This window comes from Lolium rigidum, chromosome 5, assembly GCF_022539505.1.
Source record: "Lolium rigidum isolate FL_2022 chromosome 5, APGP_CSIRO_Lrig_0.1, whole genome shotgun sequence".
NCBI classification, from domain to species: domain Eukaryota; kingdom Viridiplantae; phylum Streptophyta; class Magnoliopsida; order Poales; family Poaceae; genus Lolium; species Lolium rigidum.
Genome location: NC_061512.1, coordinates 244,934,890 through 244,959,035, shown reverse-complemented (window position 1 = coordinate 244,959,035; position 24,146 = coordinate 244,934,890). Strand labels below are relative to the sequence as shown.

The window sequence follows — 24,146 nt, the reverse complement described above, 5'->3', positions numbered from 1 at the left end:
CTTCCCCGGAACTCTGAGTGTAGAACTCATCAATAGTAGAATCACCCTGCTGAAGGGCATGCTCCTGATGGACCACAGACAGATAAAGAGCATATCCAGACGGCTGATAGCGCTGACGAAGAAAAGTCCACTGAGCAGCAGCAGTGGGAAGACCCATGAACTCAGCAGCTGAGGCAGAACACTAGAGGTGAGAACAGCAGCAGCACGCGCATCCTCATCGATTCACTAAGTGTAGTCAGTCAGATCCAGCCGGTAAGTCGCAACAACAGTAGAGCGGTCCTAGACCTTCCGGTCATAATCAGTCAGAGCAGTATCATCAGCACTCTTGGCTGCATCCTTATCCGCCTGAGTAGCATCAGGGGCAAGGGCAACGGGCAGCGGTGCAACAGGCACCGTAGGAGCAACGGGGCGCAGCGGACAGGAGACCTCGCCAGAAAGCACACCCCAAAGACGAAAACCGCGCATGTGGACGCGCATAAAGGCAGCGAAATCAGGATAATTAGCGCCATCAAAGATCACCGGGCAGCGAGGAATCGCAACATAGCCCGAAGAGGAAGACATAGCTCAGATTTTTTTTTTCAGATCGGAATCTCACGAAGTACTGGAGACGGACGAGCGGGCGCACGGGAGTGGCGGCACGGGGGCGGTTGGCTGCCGGCACGGGGGCGGCGGCCGGCGAGCGGGCATGGGGGCAGCGGCCGGAAAAGAGAGGAGAGCCGGCCGGGAAGGTGGAGGGCGGCGGCCGGAAGGAGAGGAGGCGGCCGGGAAGGAGGAGGAGCCGGCCGGGGGAGGGGGAGGAGGACCGGCGGCGGCCGGGAAGGAGCCGGCGGCGGTGGACGGCGGCCGGGAACAAGCTTCAAAAAAACGTCCGTACGGACTAGAAGAGGAGGAGGACCAATTTTGCCTCTGATACCATGTTAGGGTAATATGCTTGTTGTATTACCAGGGGACCAAAGGCCACAATATATAGTACATGTACAGGTGTAAATATGCAAGAAGTCACCTAACATATGAGAAACTACAATATACAGATATATACGTCTAACAATCGTGAGCGCTCATGGTTATAGCAATAACGAGCCAAGCGTGTGGTCCTACCCTTCCATGGAGAAAGTTGCAGATATAAACTATCACAAAAAGAGAGTTCTTTAGCTAAGACAGGTAGTAAGCCTAATAAGAAACATACTTTGACTTGGCCGGAGATACTATCGTCGCCACTGAAAATCTTACTTTTTTTGCAGGGTCCTGATGGTTCAACAGTCGCATCTGCTTCAGCAGACCAAACGCTGTGCTTATGGAAACTTTCTTCTTCAAAGAAGGTTGTCGATGATGACGATAGTGTTCTGTCACTCAAGAGGCTGCAAATTAGATGACACAGTAGCCTGAAGGGGTGGGGGAAATATTCGGCAATGAAGGCACTTCAAAGTGTTCTGAATATTGGCAGTGCGAAGCTTGGCAAGTTGGTCTTTCATGCTGATTATCAGCAGGAAAAGAATCTTAAACTTTTTCTTGCTCAAAAACAACTTCACGTCTCGACACTTACTATACATAAAATGTTCTTCCAGTGTGGTTCCATTCATTCATTTGTAAATAAGGAAAACAATAACCTACACCTGTAATTACCCTGTAAGTGTGACATGCCTGTAAAGCCTGGATCTGGATAGAAAGAGGAATAAAAGCCTGTGTAGGTGCAACTTGAGGACAACATCTGTAAGAATACTCAAGCATCACGACACAAAGAATTTCTGGATTCTTGTTTCCATTGAACAGTTGAAACATCTTGCAGATGATCATTGCACAAGGAGACGGTGGATGACCAAACGCTATGCTTATGGAAACTTTGCTCTTCAAAGAAGGTTACCGATGATGATGGCGGTGTTCCCACTCAAGAGGATGCAAATTAGATGGCACAGCAGCCTGAAGGGGTGGATATTCAGAACACTTTGAAATGTTTTTGTTGCCGAATACACATCCCAAATTATCAGCATGAATGCCAACATCTCTAGTTAAAATAGCCGGCTATAATCGATAGCCGCGATTTTTTTTGAAACTATGAAAGGCTATAGCCGGGCTATAGCCATATAGCCGATTTACTAAATAATGAAAAAAATGGGGCAGCATATAGTCATATATATATCAATAATTCACAAATTAATAACATAATAACATCTTCACGTAGGAGATACAAATAATAGTTCACACATAGTTAAATATATAGTTTTGTCCAAATATTACAACATCATTACGTAGTTTAGGACATAGTTATGCTTGCCGCTCGGCTTGGTGGCTATTTCGCCAAGCAAATGAGCCGGTCGACTGAAATTTTTGGTCCAAAATTTTGGGCCCATTGAGCGGGAAGTTAGCGGCTATGCGGCTAAATTAAGGCTAAATAGGCTTAGCCGGGCTATTAGCGGCTATTTCTGTTTTAGCCTCTAAAGCCTCTAGCTATAGCCGCAGGCCTCGCGAAAGGCTATAGCCGGGCTATAGCCCAGCTATAGCCGGCTATTTTAAACAGAGGCCAACATTCCGAATTATCAGCATGAATGAAAGCGTAATATAGTTCCATTCATTTGTGAATGAGGAAAAATCAACCTACTATAGTCTGTAATTGCTTGTAAGCATAGCATGCCTGTAAAGCCTGGATAGAAAGAGCAGTACAAGCCTGTGTATGTGTAACATGCTGATAATTTTTCAGAAAAAAAAGAATGATGATAACATTAGTAAGAACAGTACTCAAGCAACATGCCACAAATAATTTTTGGATTCTCTTGTTTCTATTGAACACTTTTCAAATAATAATCTTATACAGCCTGCATGATCATCACTGCATCAGTGTTCTCATTTTCTATTGACATTTGATCCCATCTACGAAGTGTGACATTTGTACCCATGTAACATGATTCACTTTCTTCCGATCTGAATATTACAAAAGGCAAAAACTTGTGTACACATCTATGGTACTATCTATTTGTTCATTTACACACGCACAAGCTCCGTGAGATAAACTAAGAACGAACAGCACACTCAGATGCAGCATTGGGTCTCCTGTCCTGAACTCAGCTGCCATCATGACTCTTCCTTCTCCTCCCTGTCAATTGGCAACTCTCTTATAAGTTGCGGTTCTGAAAAACATATATTCGTTCAATCAGGATATATAATAGTTTCATATATACTACAAGAGAGTGGATCATGTTATTTATCCCATTCACTCTGTTTTACAGCATACCCATCCAAGTCACTCATACTGTACTATTACAGTTACTTATGTATGCCAGAATTAGCACCATGAACGTGCATAGGTGGGCGTCTTACCATTAGAGCCTCTGTTCCATAGTACCTCAGAGTCAATTGTGGTGAGATTTTGATCATCAAGCCTCTTCCATGTCTTGATAGACTTCACTCCTTGCCACTCGCCGCTCTCTGTCTTCTCAAGCTGCACAGACACCACCCTTGCTCTCCTCGACCACCCTGCCTTCCCATACGCATGGTAACCGAACCCACCAGGGTAGCATAGCTGAATGCCAGTGAGCTTCCCACAGAAGTCATTTACGTGATCATGTCCTATAAAGGCAGCCTTGACATCTCCAGCTTCCACCATGGTGGTAAAGAAGCCGGAGTTGATTGATGGTGAGCTGATACCCTCCTGCTTTACTCCAGTGAAATTGGATGCTGTAAAGCTGCTGAACTCCGGCAATGGGATGTGGAAGTATGCAAGACTCGGTGCTGGTTCCTTCTGTGCCGGTTGTTCGCTGGTATATTTTTTCTGCATTTTATTAGAAGTTCCATTATTCCAGCATAAAAGCGATCTCCATAGATAGAACCCAAGAATGTGCTTATCGTACAGGAATTAGTGTCATCACCTAACATTTTGGTAGTTCTATCTTTTTAGATATAATCCGAGTCTGCAAAGCATTTAGATAACACCACACATGACATGTTGTAATAAGCTAAAAAAGAAGCATTTAGAAACCACTAGTTCGAACTATGGCACCAGCATACTCATATATCATCTATTTTGAATTAGCATGAATTTCTTGACTTGTGATTTCACAATAATCAGCGATTGCAGAATATGTGGTAAGCATGGGTTACTTTCAAGTTTCAGTTAGTTTACTTAACTCGGTTTAGTGTTTCATCAAAGCATTGTTCCTACATTGAAAAAGATATCCCAAAGAGAAAAGCAACAATAAATTCACAAGCAAAGATGGTACAAATCGTTCACCTGGAGATTTGCAGAGGTTTGCCGGAACCAAGCTTGCTGTGAATCCTTGATCCAACCATAACCGGGGATCCACCATACGGTAGAGTAGTCACCACTGTCGAGGAAATAAAGGTTGAGCACCGATTTGTTTGCCAGCAGGGTTCCTTCAACCCCGCCAACTTCCAGATTGTAATTTCCGTAGCCGTCGATCTCTACTCCTTCAGGATTGAGGCGTGAAAGGGTGTTCTTCATTCCTACAAGGTGGCGCATCACACCTTCTCGCGACAGCGTGCCCTCTTGGTCATGGTTACCGAGGATAGCAGCCCAAGGGAGTTTCATGGCAATGGCTGGAGCAATCGCCGCATCCATCGACTTGGCCGCGTCGGTTGAGTCCGCGCCGAAAATGTTATCACCTGCCGAGGGAGCACGGAAGATAAAACTTTACAGCCCTGCTTCGGTTGAAGGCAAATCTATGAATGCACAATTACCACGGCTGGCTGCAAATGCGCTGTCCGACAATTTTTACATTTCCAATGGTCGCACAATCTAAAAACAAATTCATCACAATGCTGTTTTTGTTCAGCACAGTTGTGTGTGCGCATATGCATGCCATCGTATTTTTCTTAAAAAAAAAATCGGTAGTACAAAAGTGAACTTACATGTGAAATGGTATTTTGGGATCTCTTAAGTGCTTTCAGCAAGTAAATATGTCTGTAGAATAGTAGATAAATATTATGTGTGGATTTGAGATTCAGTTGCTGCATTCTGCAAGAACCACTTAATTTTTTTAGGCAAGACCAATCGATGAACTAAAATGGGGCTTTATTGATTGAGTGATTAATTTGGCATGAGACCAGAATTACCCAATTTGTTCTGAAGAACGAGCTGCACTGAAAGTATAAAAACAATTCGAGGGGAAGGGGAAAGCTGCACCACCAATGCATCCTACTATTTCATTTATAAACTGTTCAATTCGAAATTGGGATAAGTGGTGAGTGGTGACATCGACGAATCAGTAGACACTAGTTAATCATTTTTTTAGAACAAGACACTAGTTAATCAATAACAGAGCAGGGAGGATCGGGGAAGAAGAGGGGAGGGGGTGAATTAAGAAGGCGTGTCGGACCTGTGAACACGACAAGGTCGGGGTCCTCGGCGCGGAGTACGCGGTAGAGGAAGGCGGTGGTGTTGAGGTCGGAGCAGCCGCGCTGCTGCGCCGGGAGGACGTCCTCGCACGGCGTGCTCCGGCCGTCCCCGTAGTGCATGTCCGCCACCTGCAGCACCTTGAACGTCCCACCCTCCCGCCGGAACCGCAGGCCGCCGTCACCATCGCCCTTCCCCGGCACCGCCGCGAGGAAGAGGAGGAGGAGGACGATCAGCGGCGACAGAGAGCACCGGATGCGGAGGTGCGCCATGGTCGACGAGGGTCTGGGCTTTGGAGTGGAGCGAGAAATTGCTGTTACCGGTGACGGCTGTGGTGGTTGGTTTCTGTTCTTCACAGTTGGGTCATTTGGCTTGTGTGTGACCGCGTGGCAGTTCTTTGGTGGTCTTGACCGCGTGCGGGGTCGGTGAAGCGGCGGGAATGGCGAGCGGGCAGGGCCGGCGAATCGACGGCGATATGGAGGATCTGATATGAGCCCGCCGACGTACGGCGACTTGTTTTTTTTTTATATATGGTCCGGCATGCCGGGGAATATTCACAGTTCAGTTGGGATGCCGTGCGCCGAATGCGTTGGTTGCGCGCGAGGGACGGATCGACTGTGAGAAAAACGAGAGAAAATAAAGAAAGAAGGCGGCAGCTTATTCGATCCTGCCGTCGCATATTCGGTTTTGCACTTCTTTAATTTTCTCTATTTCTTGAGATCTTTTATGATTTTATCTGTAAATTTAGGATAATTATTTTATCTCGGTTTTTTTTCCGCATGTGTTGCTTCATGCAACTTGATTTTCGATTAACAAAATATGTGGTTGCTCTAAAAAAAACTTGTATATTCTATTTTAAAATTGCTACTGATAGCAAACGGCACGCCATCCTGAATGTAACATTTTGTTTCGTATGCTGTATTTTTTAATGAGACATTATTTTGTACTCCTGAGCTCGTATGCTTCTGTTTTAATAAAATAATCAGAAAAATCAAATAAAATCAAAAGATCTGAGCTTTTTGTACAAACATGAACATGTGTTCTAATAGCCCCACATCAGTATGGCCATGAGCCAGCCATATCGACAAGTCTTGTCTGCCAACTCCACAGAGGACATCCCATGGCTGACGCATCTAGCTGATGGTAACTTAACACAAGCTTGTAGCTTGCCAACTGGTATTGAGTATCACATGAACACTAGCTTCCACCATCACTCAGAAGTATCGAACTCAACATATGCTATACACGCTAGGCTTTCATACTAAACAGCCTTGATATTCACTGCCTCTACCAACACCATGGTAACTGCGACGGTGTGCCGTGGTTGACGTGCCCGAGGGTGACGACACAAAACAGGGTTACACAACACGCCACTTTGAAGCCTCAGAGCATCTCCAGTCGCGTCCCCCAAACCGCGCTGGATTGAGCGTTTGGGGGACGTGTTTCGTTCGTGCCGCGTTTGGGGGACGTCGCTCCCCAGTCGCGTCCCCCAAACAAAATTTCGCAAATTTTAAACTTGACTAAATTCGATTAGATTCGTCCAAACTTACATAGATTCGAACGAAATTTGACTAACTTTAAAACTAAACCTAATCTAGAACCACTTGCGGCGGCCGGAGGCGTCGTAGTACCGCTCGGAAGTTGTACATCTCGTCGGTGACGACCTCCTCGCTTGACGCGCTCGTCGACGGGCTCGTCCACGGGCTCGTCCTTCACCAAGCCGCTTGGTCCCGCCTCGCCGTCGTCGGTGAGGTCCACCGGCGGCTTGCCGGAGTCGCGGATGGACATGGCGATCGCCGCGTCCAGGTTGCCCCTCCAGGCGTCCTTGTCGTCCATGGACGCCGAGAACGCCGCCCGCAGCCCCGGGCGGTCCTCGGGGTCGTCGGCCGCCGGCGATGAGCCGCCGCCGCCGCCGTACTCCGCCGGCCAGCCGCCTCGCGACGCTTCCTCCGGCTCCTCCTTCACCTCCGGCTTCGGGATGAGGAGGGCGCCGCCGCGCTCCCTTGCTGCCGCCCGCCGCCGCTACCGCCACGCCTCGTGTTGACGGGCGTCGCCGGCTCCTCCTTGACCTCCCGTTTGGGAACGGTGTACGGCGCCGACCGGTACGACGAGGACGGCGGCCGATCGCGCCGGCCCCGAGGAAGAAGAGTGCGAGGAGGACGAGTACGTCGTCCTCCTCGGCTGCCATTGAGGAGACGGCGGCGGCGACGACGGCATCTCCAGCCTTGGAGCGCCGTTGCGGAGGCCGCGGATGACGTTCTCGAGGGTGCGCCCGGAACGCCCCTGCAACGGGCGCGGCCTTCCCTCGTTCCAGCTGTTGGGCCCGCCGATGAGGCCGGTGGTGCTGTGCATCTCGACGTCGTACTTGGCCTTGAAGTACGTGACCCACCGCCGTCGTTGTCCTTGGCCGCCCATGTCGGATCCGCCCGCTCCTCGGCGGTGAGTTGAGCCCGACGGGCCTTGATGGCGTCCCGCCATTGCTGCGTGTCCGGCTTCGGCGGCGGCGGGATGCCAATGCCGTTCACGGCCATCTTCCAGCCCGCCGCCGCTTGGTAGCCGCATGTCCGGCGGGACCGGATATCGGGCGTGGTACGCGCGCCCACGCCTCCGCCACGGTGAGGCTGCCGCGGCCGAAGCCGTTCTCCGCGGCGATCTTGCGGGAGGACGAGCTCGACATTTTTTGAGCGGTGAGGAGAGGATCTGGGAAGGGGGAGGCGGCGGCGACGAGAAGGATTATGATGAGCGGCGATAACTGGAGGGCGTCTTAAAACAGCGGCGGCAGCGGGTGGTTGCACGCAATAACTCCGGCGCGGACGGCCACGCGGCCATGCACGACGAGACGCGTCCCTCGCGTCGCTCGGGAAAACAGGGACGCCATTAACGTCGCTTGACCAAAGGTAGGCGACGGGGTTTTAGCCTTCCGTGCCGCCGACGCGTCGGGCCCGCGTCGGTTGGCCTCGCGTTGCGTTGTGTCCGGCGTCCCCGGAGCGTCCCCCGTGGGACGGGGACGGGCTCGGGGCGCCGGACACCGTATCGGGCCGCGCCGGACAAAAATGGGCTTTGGGGGACGCGGCTGGAACGCTTTTTTTGTCCGGCGCGCCCCAAATCGCTTTGGGGGACGGTTTGGGGGACGCGACTGGAGATGCTCTCATAGGCGAAGAGGATGTTTGGTTAGGTTTATTTCTGGTTTTTCGCTTATAAGCCACAAAAGCACCTAAATATTTGCTTCTAATTTGGATTATGTTATCGTGCAACAATATCCTGATAAAACCTAAAGGCTAGCGGAAATGTACTTTTGATCTCAGGTGCATATGCTCCCTTTACCCAAAAAACAAATTTTCAAATATTAAAAAATTTGGACAAAAAATTTAGCCCGTATATCTCCACATTCTATGTCATCACTTACTGTTTCATAGTAAAATGATAATTTCTGTGGCCTGTGCAAAAAAGACAAACAAGTGCCTAGTAAAAAGCGTTAGTTTAGCATTGATTTTTATCTTTTTTGCACAAGCCAACTAACAACTAGCTTTTCCCTGAAACGACTTCATGAACACCTATGATGTTGAGATGTATGTGTAACATTTTGTTTTGATTTTTTAAAATATTTTAATATGTTTAAAGTGTATTTTAAATAAAAAGAGCATATGCACCCAGGAGCAAAAGCACCATGTCCGCTAGGCTAGGTGCTTCTTTGGCTTATAATATAAGACAAAATCAAAAACCAGAAATATGCCCAACCAAACAAAAGCGACTGCAAGGTTTTGCCAAAACTACCACGGTCCTTCCTAAAATTTTATGGGAGAATTTCACTTAAGTCTAAAAATTGGGCAGACACAAAATAAATAAATAAACAGTGCAAGTGTAATATGCTTGTAAAACCTGGATAGAAATACAAATAAAAACCTTTGTATGTGTTACTTGCTGACAGAATTTTTAAGAACACTCAAGCAGCATGATACAAATAATTCGTGAATTCTTGTTTCTGTTGAACAAACACCTTGCAGTTGATAAAGTATGAGAAAATACAGGCCAAATTGGCATATTCAGTAATTTTTCTTTTAAAATTCGAGTCCATTTGCAAAAAGTGACATTTGTACTCAATTATAAGAAATCCATGATCCACTGTTAACCTCATGAGAACAATTACAACCTTGAAAACTTGTGTAAACAAGTGGCATACTATCTATTTTTTGGCTAGGTGCATCCGTACTATTATTAGGGTATTGCATAGTTGCAGAGGCTATGTGTAATTGGTATCTTATTGATATTAATATATTTCCTTTATCGAAAATATATCTGCTTGTTCATCTACATAGTTACAATCTTCGTGAGATAGCTGCGCACCAACAACAACGCACATGTTGTTTTATATGTAGAGGTAGATTCCCATCCCGAACTCAGGTTCCATCACGATTCTTCCTGCGTCCCCCTGTCAATCGGCAACACTCAGATAAGTTGTGGTTCTAAAAACATACGTTCGCTCAATCATGATATATAATATATCCCCTTTGTCAAAAAAAAGAATATATAATAGTTTCATATAGTACAAGATAGTGGGTCATGTTACTTATCCCATTCGGTCTGGTTTATGAGACATATCCATCCAAATCACTAGTACTGTACCAATACAGTTACTTAGGAGTATGTTTATGTATGCCAGAATTAGCATCATGAACATGAACAGGTCGAGTTACTTACCATTAGAGCCTCTGTTCCATAGAACCTCTGAGTCAATTGTGGTGAGATGTTGATCATCAAGCCTCTTCCACGTCTTGATAGACTTGACTCCTTGCCACTCGCCGCCCTCCGCCTTCTCAAGTTGCACAGACACCACCCTAGCTCTCCTTGACCACCCAGCCTTTCCGTACGCATGGTAACCGAACCCACCAGCATAGCACAGCTGAATACCAGTGAGCTTCCCGCAGAAGTCATTTAAGTGATCATGCCCTATAAAGGCAGCCTTCACATCTCCAGCTTCCACCATGGTGGTAAAGAAGCCAGAGTTGATTGACGCTGAGCTGATACCCTCTTGTCTTACTCCTGTCATATTGGATGCTGTGAAGCTGCCAAACTCTGGCAATGGAATGTGGAAGTACGCAAGAGCAGGTGCTGGATCCTTCTGTTTGGGATCTTCATTCGTATAATTTTTCTGCATTTTACAAGTTCTGTTATTGTATTTTCTATCATATGAAATGTACACATCATCAACTTGCTTTATCTCTCTATAGTTAACTTAACCACAAAACACTTCTGAAACAAATTGTATTCAGACTTACGGTGCCCAGCGAACAGATATATCATCCATTTTGAAATAGCATAATTTTCTTGACGTACATCTTCAAAATAAATTATCGACAAGATTATGCAGTTATAAGATGATTGAACATATAATAATGTGTTGTGACTGATAGAAAAGAGCATCCAAACTACTCAGTTTGACTGAAGAAAATGGAAGGAGTATAAATAACACCGAGATGGTGAAAATTATTCACCTGGAGACTCGCAGAGGTTTTCTTGAACCAAGCTTGCTGTGAAGCCTTGATCCAACCATAACCGGGGATTGACGGCACCGTTGAATAGTCACCACTGTCAAGGAAATAAAGGTTGAGCACTGATTTGTTGGCCAGCAGGGTTCCTTCAACCCCACCAACTTCCAGGTTATAATTTCCGTAGCCGTCGATCTCTACCCCTTGTGGATTGAAGCGCGAAAGTGTGTTCTTCATGCCTACAAGGTGTCGCATCACGCCCTCCCGCGATAGCGTGCCCTCCTGGTCATGGTTACCAATCACAGCAGCCCAGGGAAGTCTCATGGCAATGGCTGGAGCGATCGCCGCGTCCATCGACTTGGCCGCGTCGGTCGAGTCCGCGCCGTAGATGTTATCGCCTGCACAAGAAACACCGATGATGATGGTGATGATGAAATCATCTGTTCGCGGGTCTTTGGAGGAAAGTCTTACAGCTTGCTTTGCTTGAAACCAAACTTATCTGTGCATAATCTATTATATACTAAAAGCAAAATACAGATGTTTAATAGAGCCACCACGTTGAGCCACACCATCTTAATAATCTATCTATTATATACTAAAAGCAAAATACAGATGTTTAATAGAGCCACCACGTTGAGCCACACCATCTTAATAATTCTAACTGTTAGATATAAAACTATTGGCTATGATTTAATGAAAGGTTATTAATTACGTAACCATGTGTAGGTCCATTTGACACGTTTGTATATATATATAGAGCAGACTTTTCAATACTTTTCCTTAAATAACATGGACTCTAAATCTGCTAAACACCTACGTTCTTGGTTGTAGTAGAATAGAACGGATGTTGGATCCATAGTTTAGAGATACAACTTGACACGTTTCATTTACCAAAACAAAGAGTTATATATCAGCACGGTATTGTACCCAAAAAAGTACAATATACTTGTGGTTACCACAAATGGTACGATCAAACTTCAGTTTCAGGGTCCACGCAAAAAAAAATGACTTGAGTTCCACGATCGATATGTTGTGTCCAAAATAAGCAAGGAGCCTAACAATCGGTTATTAAATATCAGCCATAAAATTAATTGAGTCCCCTAGGATCGATCTGTTGCGTTAAGGAGCCTACTAATCGGTCAATAAATCTCAGACATAAAACGAAAACGTATCAGCGTAGTGAGTCCACAACTCAAAAAAAAACTATGATCGGGGCACTGCTAATTTGACTGCCGTGATGGACGTGGTGGCCGGCTGAGACGCATTGTCAGATGATGTTCTTTCTTCCTCCTCCGGTGAGGATAGAGCCTACGTGGATGGTCCATCCGATTTTTCTTCGGCTACATCACCGATGTTCAAAGAGTTGGCACATTCCAATAGGGAAGCGGAAGGGCTCGAGGCAAAATCCTATGCGAGCGGCCGGTGACTCTTTCCGTGTGTCGCCTTTGCTTAGAGACTTGGTACTGGACCCCTTTGCGGGAGCATAGGTGGGAGTTTCTGCAGCCTTGGTAGCCGAGAGCCGCTGAGGACTCACCGAGTGAAGTCGTTGGACTTTCATGAAGCTTTTGATGGGCCTAAGTGGGACCCTTCGACGGTGCAGCCGATGAACCAGAGGCGGTCGACGAGACAATGCTTTAGGTGAGGCTGCAGGCCGGAGCATGAGTAGCGAGTGCCACGACAACGGACACATCCAGAAGAACGCTGCCAAGAACATGCAGCTAAAGTTGCTGAATGCAAGACATTCATCCGCAGAAATCCAACTCACGAATTTCCGAATGCACGAGGTAATCAGGCTAATGATGATATTTTATCTACTTGGTCGCATTACATGCTAGAGGAACATTAGAAAAGCACGACTAGCACACGTAGATGTGTTGCACTAATCAATACTATGTGCATCATAACAGTTTGATACGAGTGTAATTAATCTTTCCAACAGGTTAAGTGTTCAAGACTTCAAAGCACGTGAGTGTCTTTCAAATTTCTGTCGTGAAATTATCTATAATGAGAACTTAAGTTTATCTATTCATATGATGATTAAGGCCTCTAAGAACCATTTAATCCATAAAAGCATCTACAATATAATTTTGTACAATTCTTTCATACAATTTTTATTTGCTTAGTTCAAATAAGTATGGACCTCAGTCCTCAGACAACTGTCCTGAACATTGCGTCGGAACTGCTTGGCTAAGTTGTGAAGTTTCTCTCGATGGGAGCACAAGGCAGTAAACAATAATTTAAAATCATTGTCAAGATATAACTTAGAATAAGAAAATCTTCAAATAGTGGAAGAAGAAACATGCTACGCTGTCCATATGACTCTTTGTCTAACATTCAAAACCTTTGATATGAATATATTTTTACTATTTAAATTGGAAATTAAAAATCATGCATATAACATTGCTTAAAAATACCTCCAAAATCTTATAATCCTCATATATTTATATATTATAATAAAATTAGTGGAAAAATTGACATGTTAAAGATTATGTGTTCGTGGCCCAAACATCAAAGTAGAAACTCACAAAATTATTCCCAATTATTAATGCATTGTCAAAATGGCAAAGTAAAGATGATGCCCTCGCATTTGCGAGGGCCACTGTGCTAGTTTTCTAGTAATAGCAGAATATACAACTATTTCATGACACTGCTATTTTTCGCTAGCAAAGGTATGTGTGCGCACATGTAGTAATCGGTTTGCCAAGATTGCAGCATTGGTAACATCACCAAGGCAAAGGCTGCCCGTGAAACAACACGACGAAAACAAGAATAGTAACCAAAGGCGGCTACATTTGTATTTTACCCTCGTTAGGCATTTAGCTCCATGTGGACACGATCGCCATCATCAGAATCAGATCAGTTCATCGTCGTCCTGGACCAATCGATTCAGCTAGCGACTGAAGAAGTGATTGGTCAATAATGTTCAGAGTTCCAAATCCAATCCGAGACGACGCACTCGAACAAATTCCGCGCGCCGACGAATCCCTAGCTAATCGGAGTACTGACAAAGCAGGGGAAAGGAAGAGGAGAGCGAGGACTGAGGAGGGAAGAGTTGGCCGTACCGGTGAAGACGACGAGGTCCGGGTCCTCGGCGCGGAGGACGCGGTAGAGAAAGGCGGTGGTGTTGAGGTCGGAGCAGCCGCGGTCCTGCGCCGGCAGCACGTCCTCGCACGGGGTGCTCCGTCCGTCCGCGTAGTGCATGTCCGCGACCTGCAGCACCTTGAACGTTCCGCCCTCCCGCCTGAACCGTAGCCGGCCGCTGGCGCCGCCGTCGTGGCCCTTCCCCTTCCCGGCGTAAGCCACCGCCGCCGCCGCGACGACGAGGAGCAGGAGCAGGCCGTGGCGGGCGGCCATGCCGAGGGTGCGTGCGTGCAGCTGGGAGTGGGAGGGAGAAATCCGGGGATTTCTGATTACTATACCATTGTAGTGATGGTTGCGGCGCGGTTTATTCGTTCTGTCTATATGTACGGAGTATTAGGCCATCTCCACCGGGGCCACGCATTTTAGCGTCTGAAAATGTCCGCGCGCGCGTCTATTTGCGTGACCGAAATGGTCGAAATCGACCGCGCGTCCGTTTACGTCGGGTTGCTCCAGCGGCACGGTTGGCCGAAACATTTTTTTTAACATGAAAACATAATTTACATAGTTTAACACATGAAAAAAAACCTAAACGCGTGCGCCTAGTGCTACTCGTCGTCGCTGTCGAGCACGATGAGCTCCGGTATCGCTCACGGCCAGTTGCCATCCGGAGGAGCGTACGTCGGGCGCGCCGACGGTGCTGGAGGTGGAGGCGCCCAGGGATGCGGCTGTGGCGGCGGTGGAGGCGCCCAGGGATGCGGCTGTGGAGGAGGAGCCCAGGGGTTGTACTGCGGCGGTTGTGGCACGGCCGAGTCCTGTAGCGCCTGTCGAAGGGCTTCATCCTCCGACAGGCCCGGCGGCATGACGCCGGTGGCGTAGCGGGGCAGCGGCGGCTGCACAGACGGGTCGTTCTCGGAGACGAGGACGCCGAGCTTCGCCATCTCGTCGTCCGTCATGTTCTCGGGGAACTCAAAATTGCGGCCCTCCGCCATGGCCTGCTTCCATTCGTGGAAGACGGCCGTGACGTAGTCATCGATGTCGTCCTTGACCTCCTCGTTATGGTACGCGAGCGCCTCGATGTAGTCGTCCTCGTCGTCGTAGGCATCGTCGTCGTGGTCGTCGTCGTCATTGTACTACGCGCGCGTCGGTGGCTGCTGACGACGCGTCGGCGCCTCCCGTCTTCGTGGACGAGTCAGCGGTGGACGCTCGAAGGGAAAATCCCTGTCGCCCATGAAGCCCGCCCTCCTCCTCCTATCCGTCTCGGTCGACAGATAGGTACGCCAACTTTCAGAGTCTATGGCGTACGCCGGATCAGCGCGGAGGTCCGGCGGCAGGTACCGCCTCCTTCGCCGGATCTCCGCGGTCTGATCAGGCTCGCGCGCAGGGACTGGAGGGATGGACACCCGGCGGCAGCTGAGCCGCCAGCCGCCAGGAAGTTGCATGCCCGACCAGGCCTCGCACGGCATCCATTTGCCGTGCATCAGCATTCCCAGCGTGACGGGCAGCGGCATCCTCCGTGTCCCCTTCTTGATGCCGCTGCCGGAGGCCTCGAAGTCGTTCTTCTGCCCCATGGTGCTGGGGCGGTGGTGGTGCGAGTGGAGGTGTGGGCCAAGGAGGAACGCGGCCGGTGGACTTTTAAGGGCGGCCGCGCGCGGGATACGATGCCATTGAAGGCGGCGCAGAAGCCCAGCCCCCGCCCGCCAATGCGCGCGCGGAACAGGCAGCCGCGCCATTGTGGCGAAGGCTGCGGCGTAGACGCGGAAGCGCTGACCGCCGAAGCGATGCCCTCGATGCAGACTCGCTGCCAGGCGAGCCCGGTGGAGAAGCGAGCGGACACTTTGCGCGTCCGCAGAGACGCAAACCTGCCGCAAATATGCGCCAGGTTTGCGTCTCTGCGGATGGCCCGGTCACTTTGCGTCGCGCCGCTGGAGGTCGTGCCAGACGCATTTTCGGTCAAGGCGGACGCAAACGGTCGCTCACCGTCCTTTTGCGTCGCGCCGCTGGAGATGTCCTTATATCTAAGAGCATCTCCAATCTCTAAGAGTAACATCAATAGTATAGTCGGTTGTTGGCTATAAGCAAGATGCTGTGTCATCTATAGTCAATATGTAGCCAACAAATACAATAATTGGCTATAAGAATGTACTCCCTCCGGTCTCTTTTAATTGACTCGGATTTAGTACAACTTTGTACTAAATTTGAGTCAATTAAAAAAAACCGGAGGGAGTACTACTTTATCAATGGATGACCCACCTTTCATTTACACAACTTGCCTAGGAGCACGTGCTAGAGCTAGCTCTGCATAAGAGCTCACTTAAATTCTCTCGTCTCGAGGTTGTCCCCGCTTCATAAGGGACGTTTCGGGCGCGCCGGACAGAGCGAGAAGCGAGGCGGGGAAGTGACGGGGCCAACACGTCATTCACACACGAACGAACCGTCACAGTTTTGCCTTAATAGCGACGGAGGGGCAGGCGAGATGTCTCATCGGTGCCGCGCCCCTTCCACGCGTTTCCGCCGTTCGCATGCCATCGTGCGTTCACGCTCTTTCTTCCCGCGGCTTCTGGCCTCTTTCTGCGCTTTCCTCCCGCCTCTTCTCGCATCGCCGACGTCTATAAAAGGCTTCCTCCAGTCAATGGATGCCACCACAGCCGCCGACATCCCTTTCTCCGCCGCAACACATGCCTCGTCGCCTGCGCATCACTTACGCAATGATGAGCCGTCGTGGCGGCGGCCAGTTGCATCCACCACCGTCTCCACCTTCACTTCCATCTCCACCACCACCGGAGTTCGACGTTGACCCGGAACTGGCGGACAACGAAGCGTGGGAGGAGGCGGCGCAAGCGACCACCATAGAGGCGTTCGACGCTGCCATGGCCGAAGAGACGCGCCTTTGCCATGCAGAGCAGATGGGCGAGCGACATCGTGCAGAACAGCTGCAGCAGCGGCGTGCGGACGAGCTGCACGAGGGGCAACGCATTGAGGAGCTGCAGGAGCGGCTGCGGGACCTCCATCATAGGCAGTGGCGGGAAGAGCTGTACAACAGCTGCGGGAGGAGGCGATGCAGTGGAAGCGGCCCTGGGAGGCAGAAACATTGGCGGAGGTGGCACACGTGGAGGGGGAGGATGAGGAGGAGGATGACGACTTCGACTAGTCCGATGATGGGCTAGACCCGGAGGAGTAGGCGCGCAGCAGCATGCGATCGTCGGGTTTGCCATGGCATCGAACACTCCCTCCATCAGGCTCAGCTACGGAGGGGAGGCGACGACGCGGCGAGACGACACCTTCTCGCCATGCTCCGTAGGGAGAGGCGGCGCGCGGCGCACGAGCAGCGGCGGAGGGGAGGCAACCACGGGGCGGCGCCGCCGAACGCACCGCCGGACGGATAGTAGGCTAGGGTTTAGATGATATAGCTGTTTTCATTCAAATTTGTAAAATATAATCAAATTTGAATGAATTTTTTTATTTTCGTGCATGTTATTTTTTTGGGCCTCTAAATGGGGGGGGGGGGGACGGCTGGGCAGCGACACGCACCAAACGCGGCATCAAGCAACAACGTCCCCCAAACGATCGATCTGGTGTGATTCGAGGGGCGCTTTGGGGGATGCGATTGGAGATGCTCTAAGAGGGAGAGGAGGTTTTGGTAGGGATTTGGCTAGGGGTGTAAGCGGATAGAACAATTTATACATCGAAATCAGCGTCGAATTTATTTTAAAGTATCCATATCCAATTTTATAGAATCTAGATAAGGATATTGATACGTCCCAAACGTATCTATAATTGCTTATGTTCCATGCTACTTTTATGATGATACTCACATATTTTATACACATTATATGTCATTATTATGTATTTTCCGGCACTAACCTATTGACGAGATGCCGAAGAGCCAGTTGCTGTTTTTAGTTTCAGAATCCTAGTAAGGAAATATTCTCGGAATTGGACGAAATCAACGCCCAGGGTCCTATTTTTCCACGAAGCTTCCAGAAGTCCGAAGAGGAGACGAAGTGGGGCCACGGGGCGCCGCCACAGTAGGGTGGCGCGGCCTATAGGGGATCCGCGCGGCCCTATTGTGTGGGCCCCCCGTGACGCCCCCTGACCTGCCTTTCCGCCTACTTAAAGCCTTCGTCGCGAAACTACCAGTACCGAGAGCCACGATACGGAAAACCTTACAGAGACGCCGCCGCCGCCAATCCCATCTCGGGGGATTCAGGAGATCGCCTCTGGCACCCTGCCGGAGAGGGGAATCATCTCCCGGAGGTCACTTCATCACCATGATCGCCTCCGGATCGATGTGTGAGTAGTCCACCCCTGGACTATGGGTCCATTGCAGTAGCTAGATGGTTGTCTTCTCCTTGTTGTGCTATCATGTTAGATCTTGTGAGCTGCATATCATGTTCAAGATCATCTATTTGTAATCCTTCATGTTGTGTTTGTTGGGATCCGATGAATATTGAATACTATGTCAAGTTGATTATCAATCTATCATATATGTTATTTATGTTCTTGCATGCTCTCCGTTGCTAGTAGAGGCTCTGGACAAGTTGATACTTGTGATTCCAAGAGGGGGTATTTATGCTCGATAGTGGGTTCATGCCTCCATTAAATCTGGGACAGTGACAGAAAGTTCTAAGGTAGTGGATGTGCTGTTGCCACTAGGGATAAAACATCGATGCTTTGTCTAAGGTGTTATCACCAGAATTTGACCGGATCAGAGGTGGGCCGCGATTGAAGATGGGCTTGAAGAATATACATAGAAGAAATACATGAATCGGCCTTGTGTACCAAGTTTGGGCTAATTGCCCGTGTATCTGTACCATAGTAGGATACGTGTCGGTTAGGAGTTAGAGTTTTACCCGTGCACGGTTAGGTGCACGCCTGAATTAGAAAGTCCCCGGGACTATAAATATGTATCTAGGGTTTATGGAATAAACAACAACCAACGTTCAACACAAATCAATCTCGGTGCATCGCCAACTCCTTCGTCTCGAGGGTTTCTTCCGGTAAGCACCATGCTGCCTAGATCGCATCTTGCGATCTAGGCAGCACAAGCTTATCACGTTGTTCATGCGTTGCTCGTGCTGAAGCCTTTTTGATGGCGAGCAACGTAGTTATCTTAGATGTGTTAGTGTTAGCATTGTTCTTCGTATCATATGCTGTCGTAGTGCAACCCTTATACATCTAGCCGCCCTTACACCTATTTTAGGTGTAGGGGCGGCACCCGCTTGATCATTGTTTAGTAGATCCGATCCGTTACGGTTGCTCCTTGTTCTTCAAGGATTAGTTTAATATCCGCAATAGTTAGGCCTTACAAAGGGTTGGAGGATCCAGCGGCGTGTAGGGTGGAGTTTGCTAGCCCTAGACGGGATGTTCGGGGATCAACCTCGTGTTGGTTTTTAGGCCCTGTCTAGGATCGGCTTACGATCACCGTACGCGAGCGCGAGGCCCAATCGTGAGTAGGATGATCCGATTATGCGGTGAAAACCCTAAATCGTCGTAGATCGCTTTAGCTTTATCTTGATCAAGCGGGACCACCATATATTCGGACACCTTGTACGAATCATGGGTGGATCGGCTCTTTGAGCCGATTCACGAGATAACCCGAGAGCCGATCGAGGCTCGTATTTAATGTTTACGTGTATGCCATGCGAGGAAACTAAGCGAGACATCATCCAACACCTTCCTGACCAGGTATAGGTCAGGTGGCACGCCCTTGCGACAGCATCGGACGTGTGACCAGAAGGCTTTGCGGGCCGTCGCTCTAAGGGACTAGGGCCAGCCGCAGCCCTGAGTTGTTCCCGGCTCTACGGTGTTGCCCGTCGCTGCCCGCCGGTGGGTTTCTGACCGCAACACATTCGGCACGCCGGTGGGACAATCTTCGACATCCACCGCATCGCCATCTACATACTGAGATGGCGGAAGGCACTCCGGTCAAGTACGAGGATCGGCCGACGAGCTCAAGAAGAAGCATGACGAGATCAAGGCGAGTCCTCGAAGCCGACCTCATCGGCTCTTTCCACATAACCCGCTCCCATGGCATCGGGTGGAAGGGGTTCTCACCTGAAGCGCGCTCGATGGAGTGGACCTGTCCGCCCCGTCGGAAGAACGCACCGGGTCGGCTGCGTCGGGAGATCAACTTCATGGTGGCTCATTCGCTGCACCGCCATTCCGAGAGCCTGGTGAACACTTTGGAGCGTGTCGCTCGCGCGTGATCCGAGGAAATCATGAGCCACCGGTATTCTCCGTCGGGACCAGCTGCGGGGACTTACCAAGGAGAGATGCCACTCCGGTCCCGTCCACCGCTGCCGTTCGCGTTGGCGGCACCGGAAGTGCCGAACTCATCGGCATACGTCGTCTACAAGATTGGTGGTGATCCTAGTGACTACCAATTCCTACATGAGGCGCCCAAGGAGATCCCGCACGGATACACGTGCGCATACGTGCGGGCTGCGATGGCTCGGGCTGCAACAGCGGGGACCTCGCGGAACGAGCGGGAGGAACGTCGGGAGCAGATCTTGAGAAGCGAGACGTGGCTAGCTAAGTACGCCACTCCGACAAACCTCCGGAGCTCAGCTCCTGCGGTTGGCTCAGAGCTGGAAAAGCAAGCATGGCTGGCTAAGTATGCCACCCGGCGAATCTTCAGGGTTCGACACCTTCAGCCATCACCGCGGATCAGATTTGTACAATTCTGAAAGACCAATTCGGCATGATGCCGAAAAGGAGGACAATCGGCTATACCAAGCCGTACCCCCAACGAGTACGAATTGATCCCGCTACCACCCAAATATCGGCTCCCTGACTTCACAAAGTTTAGTGGATCGGATGGTTCCAGCTCCATCGAGCATGTGAGCCGATATTTGGCACAACTGGGCACGATCTCAGCATCGGACGAGCTGCGTGTGAGGTTCTTCGCACAGGTCCCTCACAGGATCGGCTTTCGGGTGGTACACATCGCTGCCACCGAACTCAATCCGGACTTGGAAGCGAGTTGGAAGAGCGAGTTCCATGAGCGGTATCACTCGAGAGGCTTCGAGGCTGGCATTGCCGATCTAGCACAAGTACGACGAAGCGCGGGGAAACGGTGTTAGGATGCTGATGCGTGTAGTTGACACGTCCGTTGGGAACCCCAAGAGGAAGGTGTGATGCGCACACCGGCAAGTTTCCCTCGGTAAAAAACCAAGGTTTAATCGAACCGAGTAGGAGTCAAGAAGCACGTTGAAGGTTGATGGCGGCGGGATGTAGTGCGGCGCAACACCGGAGATTCGGCGCCAACGTGGAACCTGCACAACACAACCAAAGTACTTTGCCCCAACGAAACGGTGAGGTTGTCAATCTCACCGGCTTGCTGTAACAAAGGATTAAACGAATTGTGTGGAAGATGATTGTTTGCAGAGAAAACGAGTAAAACAAGTATTGCGAGCAGATTTGTATTTCAGTATTAAAAGAATGGACCGGGGTCCACGAGTTCACTAGAGGTGTCTCTCCCATAAGATAAAAGCATGTTGGGTGAACAAATTACAGTCGGGCAATTGACAAATAGAGAGGGCATAACAATGCACATACATGGCATGATAAGTATAGTGAGATTTAATTGGGCATTACGACAAAGTACATAGACCGCCATCCAGCTGCATCTATGCCTAAAAAGTCCACCTTCAGGTTATCGTCCGAACCCCTTCCAGTATTAAGTTGCAAAGCAACAGACAATTGCATTAAGTATGGTGCGTAATGTAATCAACAACTACATCCTCGGACATAGCGCCAATGTTTTATCCCTAGTGGCAACGGCACAACACAACCTTAGAACTTTCATCGTCACTGTCCCGGTGTCAATGCGAGGCATGAACCCACTATCGAGCATAAATACTCCCTCTTGGAGTTAAAAGCAAAAACTTGGCCAGAGCCTCTACTAGTAACGGAGAGCATGCAAGATCATAAACAACACATATGTAATAACTTGATAATTAACATAACATGGTATTCTCTATCCATCGGATCTCGACAAACACAACATAGAGTATTACAGATAGATGATCTTGATCATGTTAGGCAGCTCACAAGATCCAACAATGAAGCACAATGAGGAGAAGACAACCATCTAGCTACTGCTATGGACCCATAGTCCGGGGGTGAACTACTCACTCATCACTCCGGAGGCGACCATGGCGGTGTAGAGTCCTCCGGGAGATGAATCCCCTCTCCGGCAGGGTGCCGGAGGAGATCTCCAGAATCCCCCGAGATGGGATCGGCGGCGGTGGCGTCTCAGTAAGGTTTTCCGTATCATGGTTTTTTTCATCAGGGGTTTCGCGACGGAGGCTTTAAGTAGGCGGAAGGGCGAGTCGGGGGCCGACGAGGGCCCACACCACGGGCGGCGCGGCCCCCTTGGCCGCGCCGCCTTGTGGTTTGGCCACCTCGTGGCCCCACTTCGTATGCTCTTCGGTCTTCCGGAAGGTTCGTGGCGAAATAGGCCCCCGGGTCTTTGTTTCGTCCAATTCGAGAATATTTCGTTACTAGGATTTCCGAAACCAAAAACAGCGTGAAAACAGGAAGCGGCACTTCGGCATCTTGTTAATAGGTTAGTTCCAGAAAATGCACGAATATGACATAAAGTGTGCATAAAACATGTAGGTATCATCAATAATATGGCATAGAACATAAGAAATTATCGATACGTCGGAGACGTATCAAGCATCCCCAAGCTTAGTTACGCTCGTCCCGAAGCGAGTAAAACGATAACAAAGATAATTTACGAAGTGATATGCCATCATAACCTTGATCATACTATTTGTAAACATATGTAGTGGATGCAGCGATCAAAACAATGGTAATGACATGAGTAAACAAGTAAATCATAAAGCAAAGACTTTTCATGAATAGTACTTCAAGACAAGTATTAATAAGTCTTGCATAAGAGTTAACTCATAAAGCAATAAATCAAAGTAAAGGCATTGAAGCAACACAAAGGAAGATTAAGTTTCAGCGGTTGCTTTCAACTTGTAACATGTATATCTCATGGATAATTGTCAACATAGAGTAATATAACAAGTACAATATGCAAGTATGTAGGAATCAATGCACAGTTCACACAAGTGTTTTCTTCTTGAGGTGGAGAGAGATAGGTGAACTAACTCAACATAAAAGTAAAAAGAATGGTCCTTCAAAGAGGAAAGCATCGATTGCTATATTTGTGCTAGAGCTTTTATTTTAAAAACATGAAACAATTTTGTCAACGGTAGTAATAAAGCATATGAGTTATGTACATTATATCTTACAAGTTGCAAGTCTCATGCATAGTATACTAATAGTGCCCGCACCTTGTCCTAATTAGCTTGGACTACCGGATCTTTGCAATGCACATGTTTTAACCAAGTGTCACAATGGGGTACCTCCATGCCGCTCGTACAAAGGTCTAAGGAGAAAGCTCGCATTTTGGATTTCTCGCTTTTGATTATTCTCAACTTAGACATCCATACCGGGACAACATGGACAACGAGATAATGGACTCCTCTTTAATGCATAAGCATGTGGCAACAATTATTATTCTCATATGAGATTGAGGATATGCGTCCAAAACTGAAACTTCCACCATGATTCATGGCTTTAGTTAGCGGCCCAAAGTTCTTCTCTAACAATATGCATGCTCCAACCATAAAGGTGGTAGATCTCTCTTACTTCGGACAAGACGGACATGCATAGCAACTCACATGATATTCAACAAAGAATAGTTGATGGCGTCCCCAGAAGCATGGTTATCGCACAACAAGCAACTTAATAAGAGATAAAGTGCATAAGTACATATTCAATACCACAATAGTTTTTAAGCTATTTGTCCCATGAGCTATGTATTGCAAAGGTGAATGATGGAATTTTAAAGGTAGCACTCAAGCAATTTACTTTGGAATGGCGGATAAATACCATGTAGTAGGTAGGTATGGTGGACACAAATGGCATAGTGATTGGCTCAAGTATTTTGGATGCATGAGAAGTATTCCCTCTCGATACAAGGTTTAGGCTAGCAAGGTTATTTGAAACAAACACAAGGATGAACGGTACAGCAAAACTCACATAAAAGACATATTGTAAACATTATAAGACTCCATACCGTCTTCCTTGTTGTTCAAAACTCAATACTAGATGTTATCTAGACTCTAGAGAAACCAAATATGCAAACCAAATTAGCAAGCTCTAAGTATTTCTTCATTAATGGGTGCAAAGTATATGATGCAAGAGCTTAAACATGA

General features: G+C 48.6%; 2 protein-coding genes across 3 annotated transcripts; both read right to left on the bottom strand.

Annotated features, from left to right (window-relative positions):
- Positions 1 to 2,816: 2,816 nt before the first annotated feature.
- LOC124658386 (probable inactive purple acid phosphatase 29) lies at positions 2,817 to 5,616 on the bottom strand. Of its 2 annotated transcripts, none has more exons than XM_047196730.1 (4): positions 5,328 to 5,616; positions 4,223 to 4,614; positions 3,313 to 3,763; positions 2,817 to 3,122 (listed from the first exon to the last, which is right to left on the bottom strand). In XM_047196730.1, the coding sequence occupies exons 1-4, from the start codon at positions 5,614 to 5,616 to the stop codon at positions 3,067 to 3,069; spliced, it is 1,188 nt and encodes a 395-aa protein (XP_047052686.1). In that variant the 3' UTR covers positions 2,817 to 3,066. The 2 variants fall into 2 exon arrangements, with proteins under 2 accessions (XP_047052686.1, XP_047052687.1); XM_047196731.1 differs by having other exon boundaries at positions 2,817 to 3,088.
- A 3,802-nt stretch (positions 5,617 to 9,418) lies between these two features.
- LOC124654167 (probable inactive purple acid phosphatase 29) lies at positions 9,419 to 14,046 on the bottom strand. Its single transcript, XM_047193194.1, has 4 exons — positions 13,893 to 14,046; positions 10,837 to 11,228; positions 10,043 to 10,493; positions 9,419 to 9,773 (listed from the first exon to the last, which is right to left on the bottom strand). Exons 1-4 carry the CDS (start codon positions 14,029 to 14,031, stop codon positions 9,742 to 9,744), a joined length of 1,014 nt encoding a protein of 337 aa, XP_047049150.1. The 5' UTR covers positions 14,032 to 14,046; the 3' UTR covers positions 9,419 to 9,741.
- Positions 14,047 to 24,146: the final 10,100 nt, after the last annotated feature.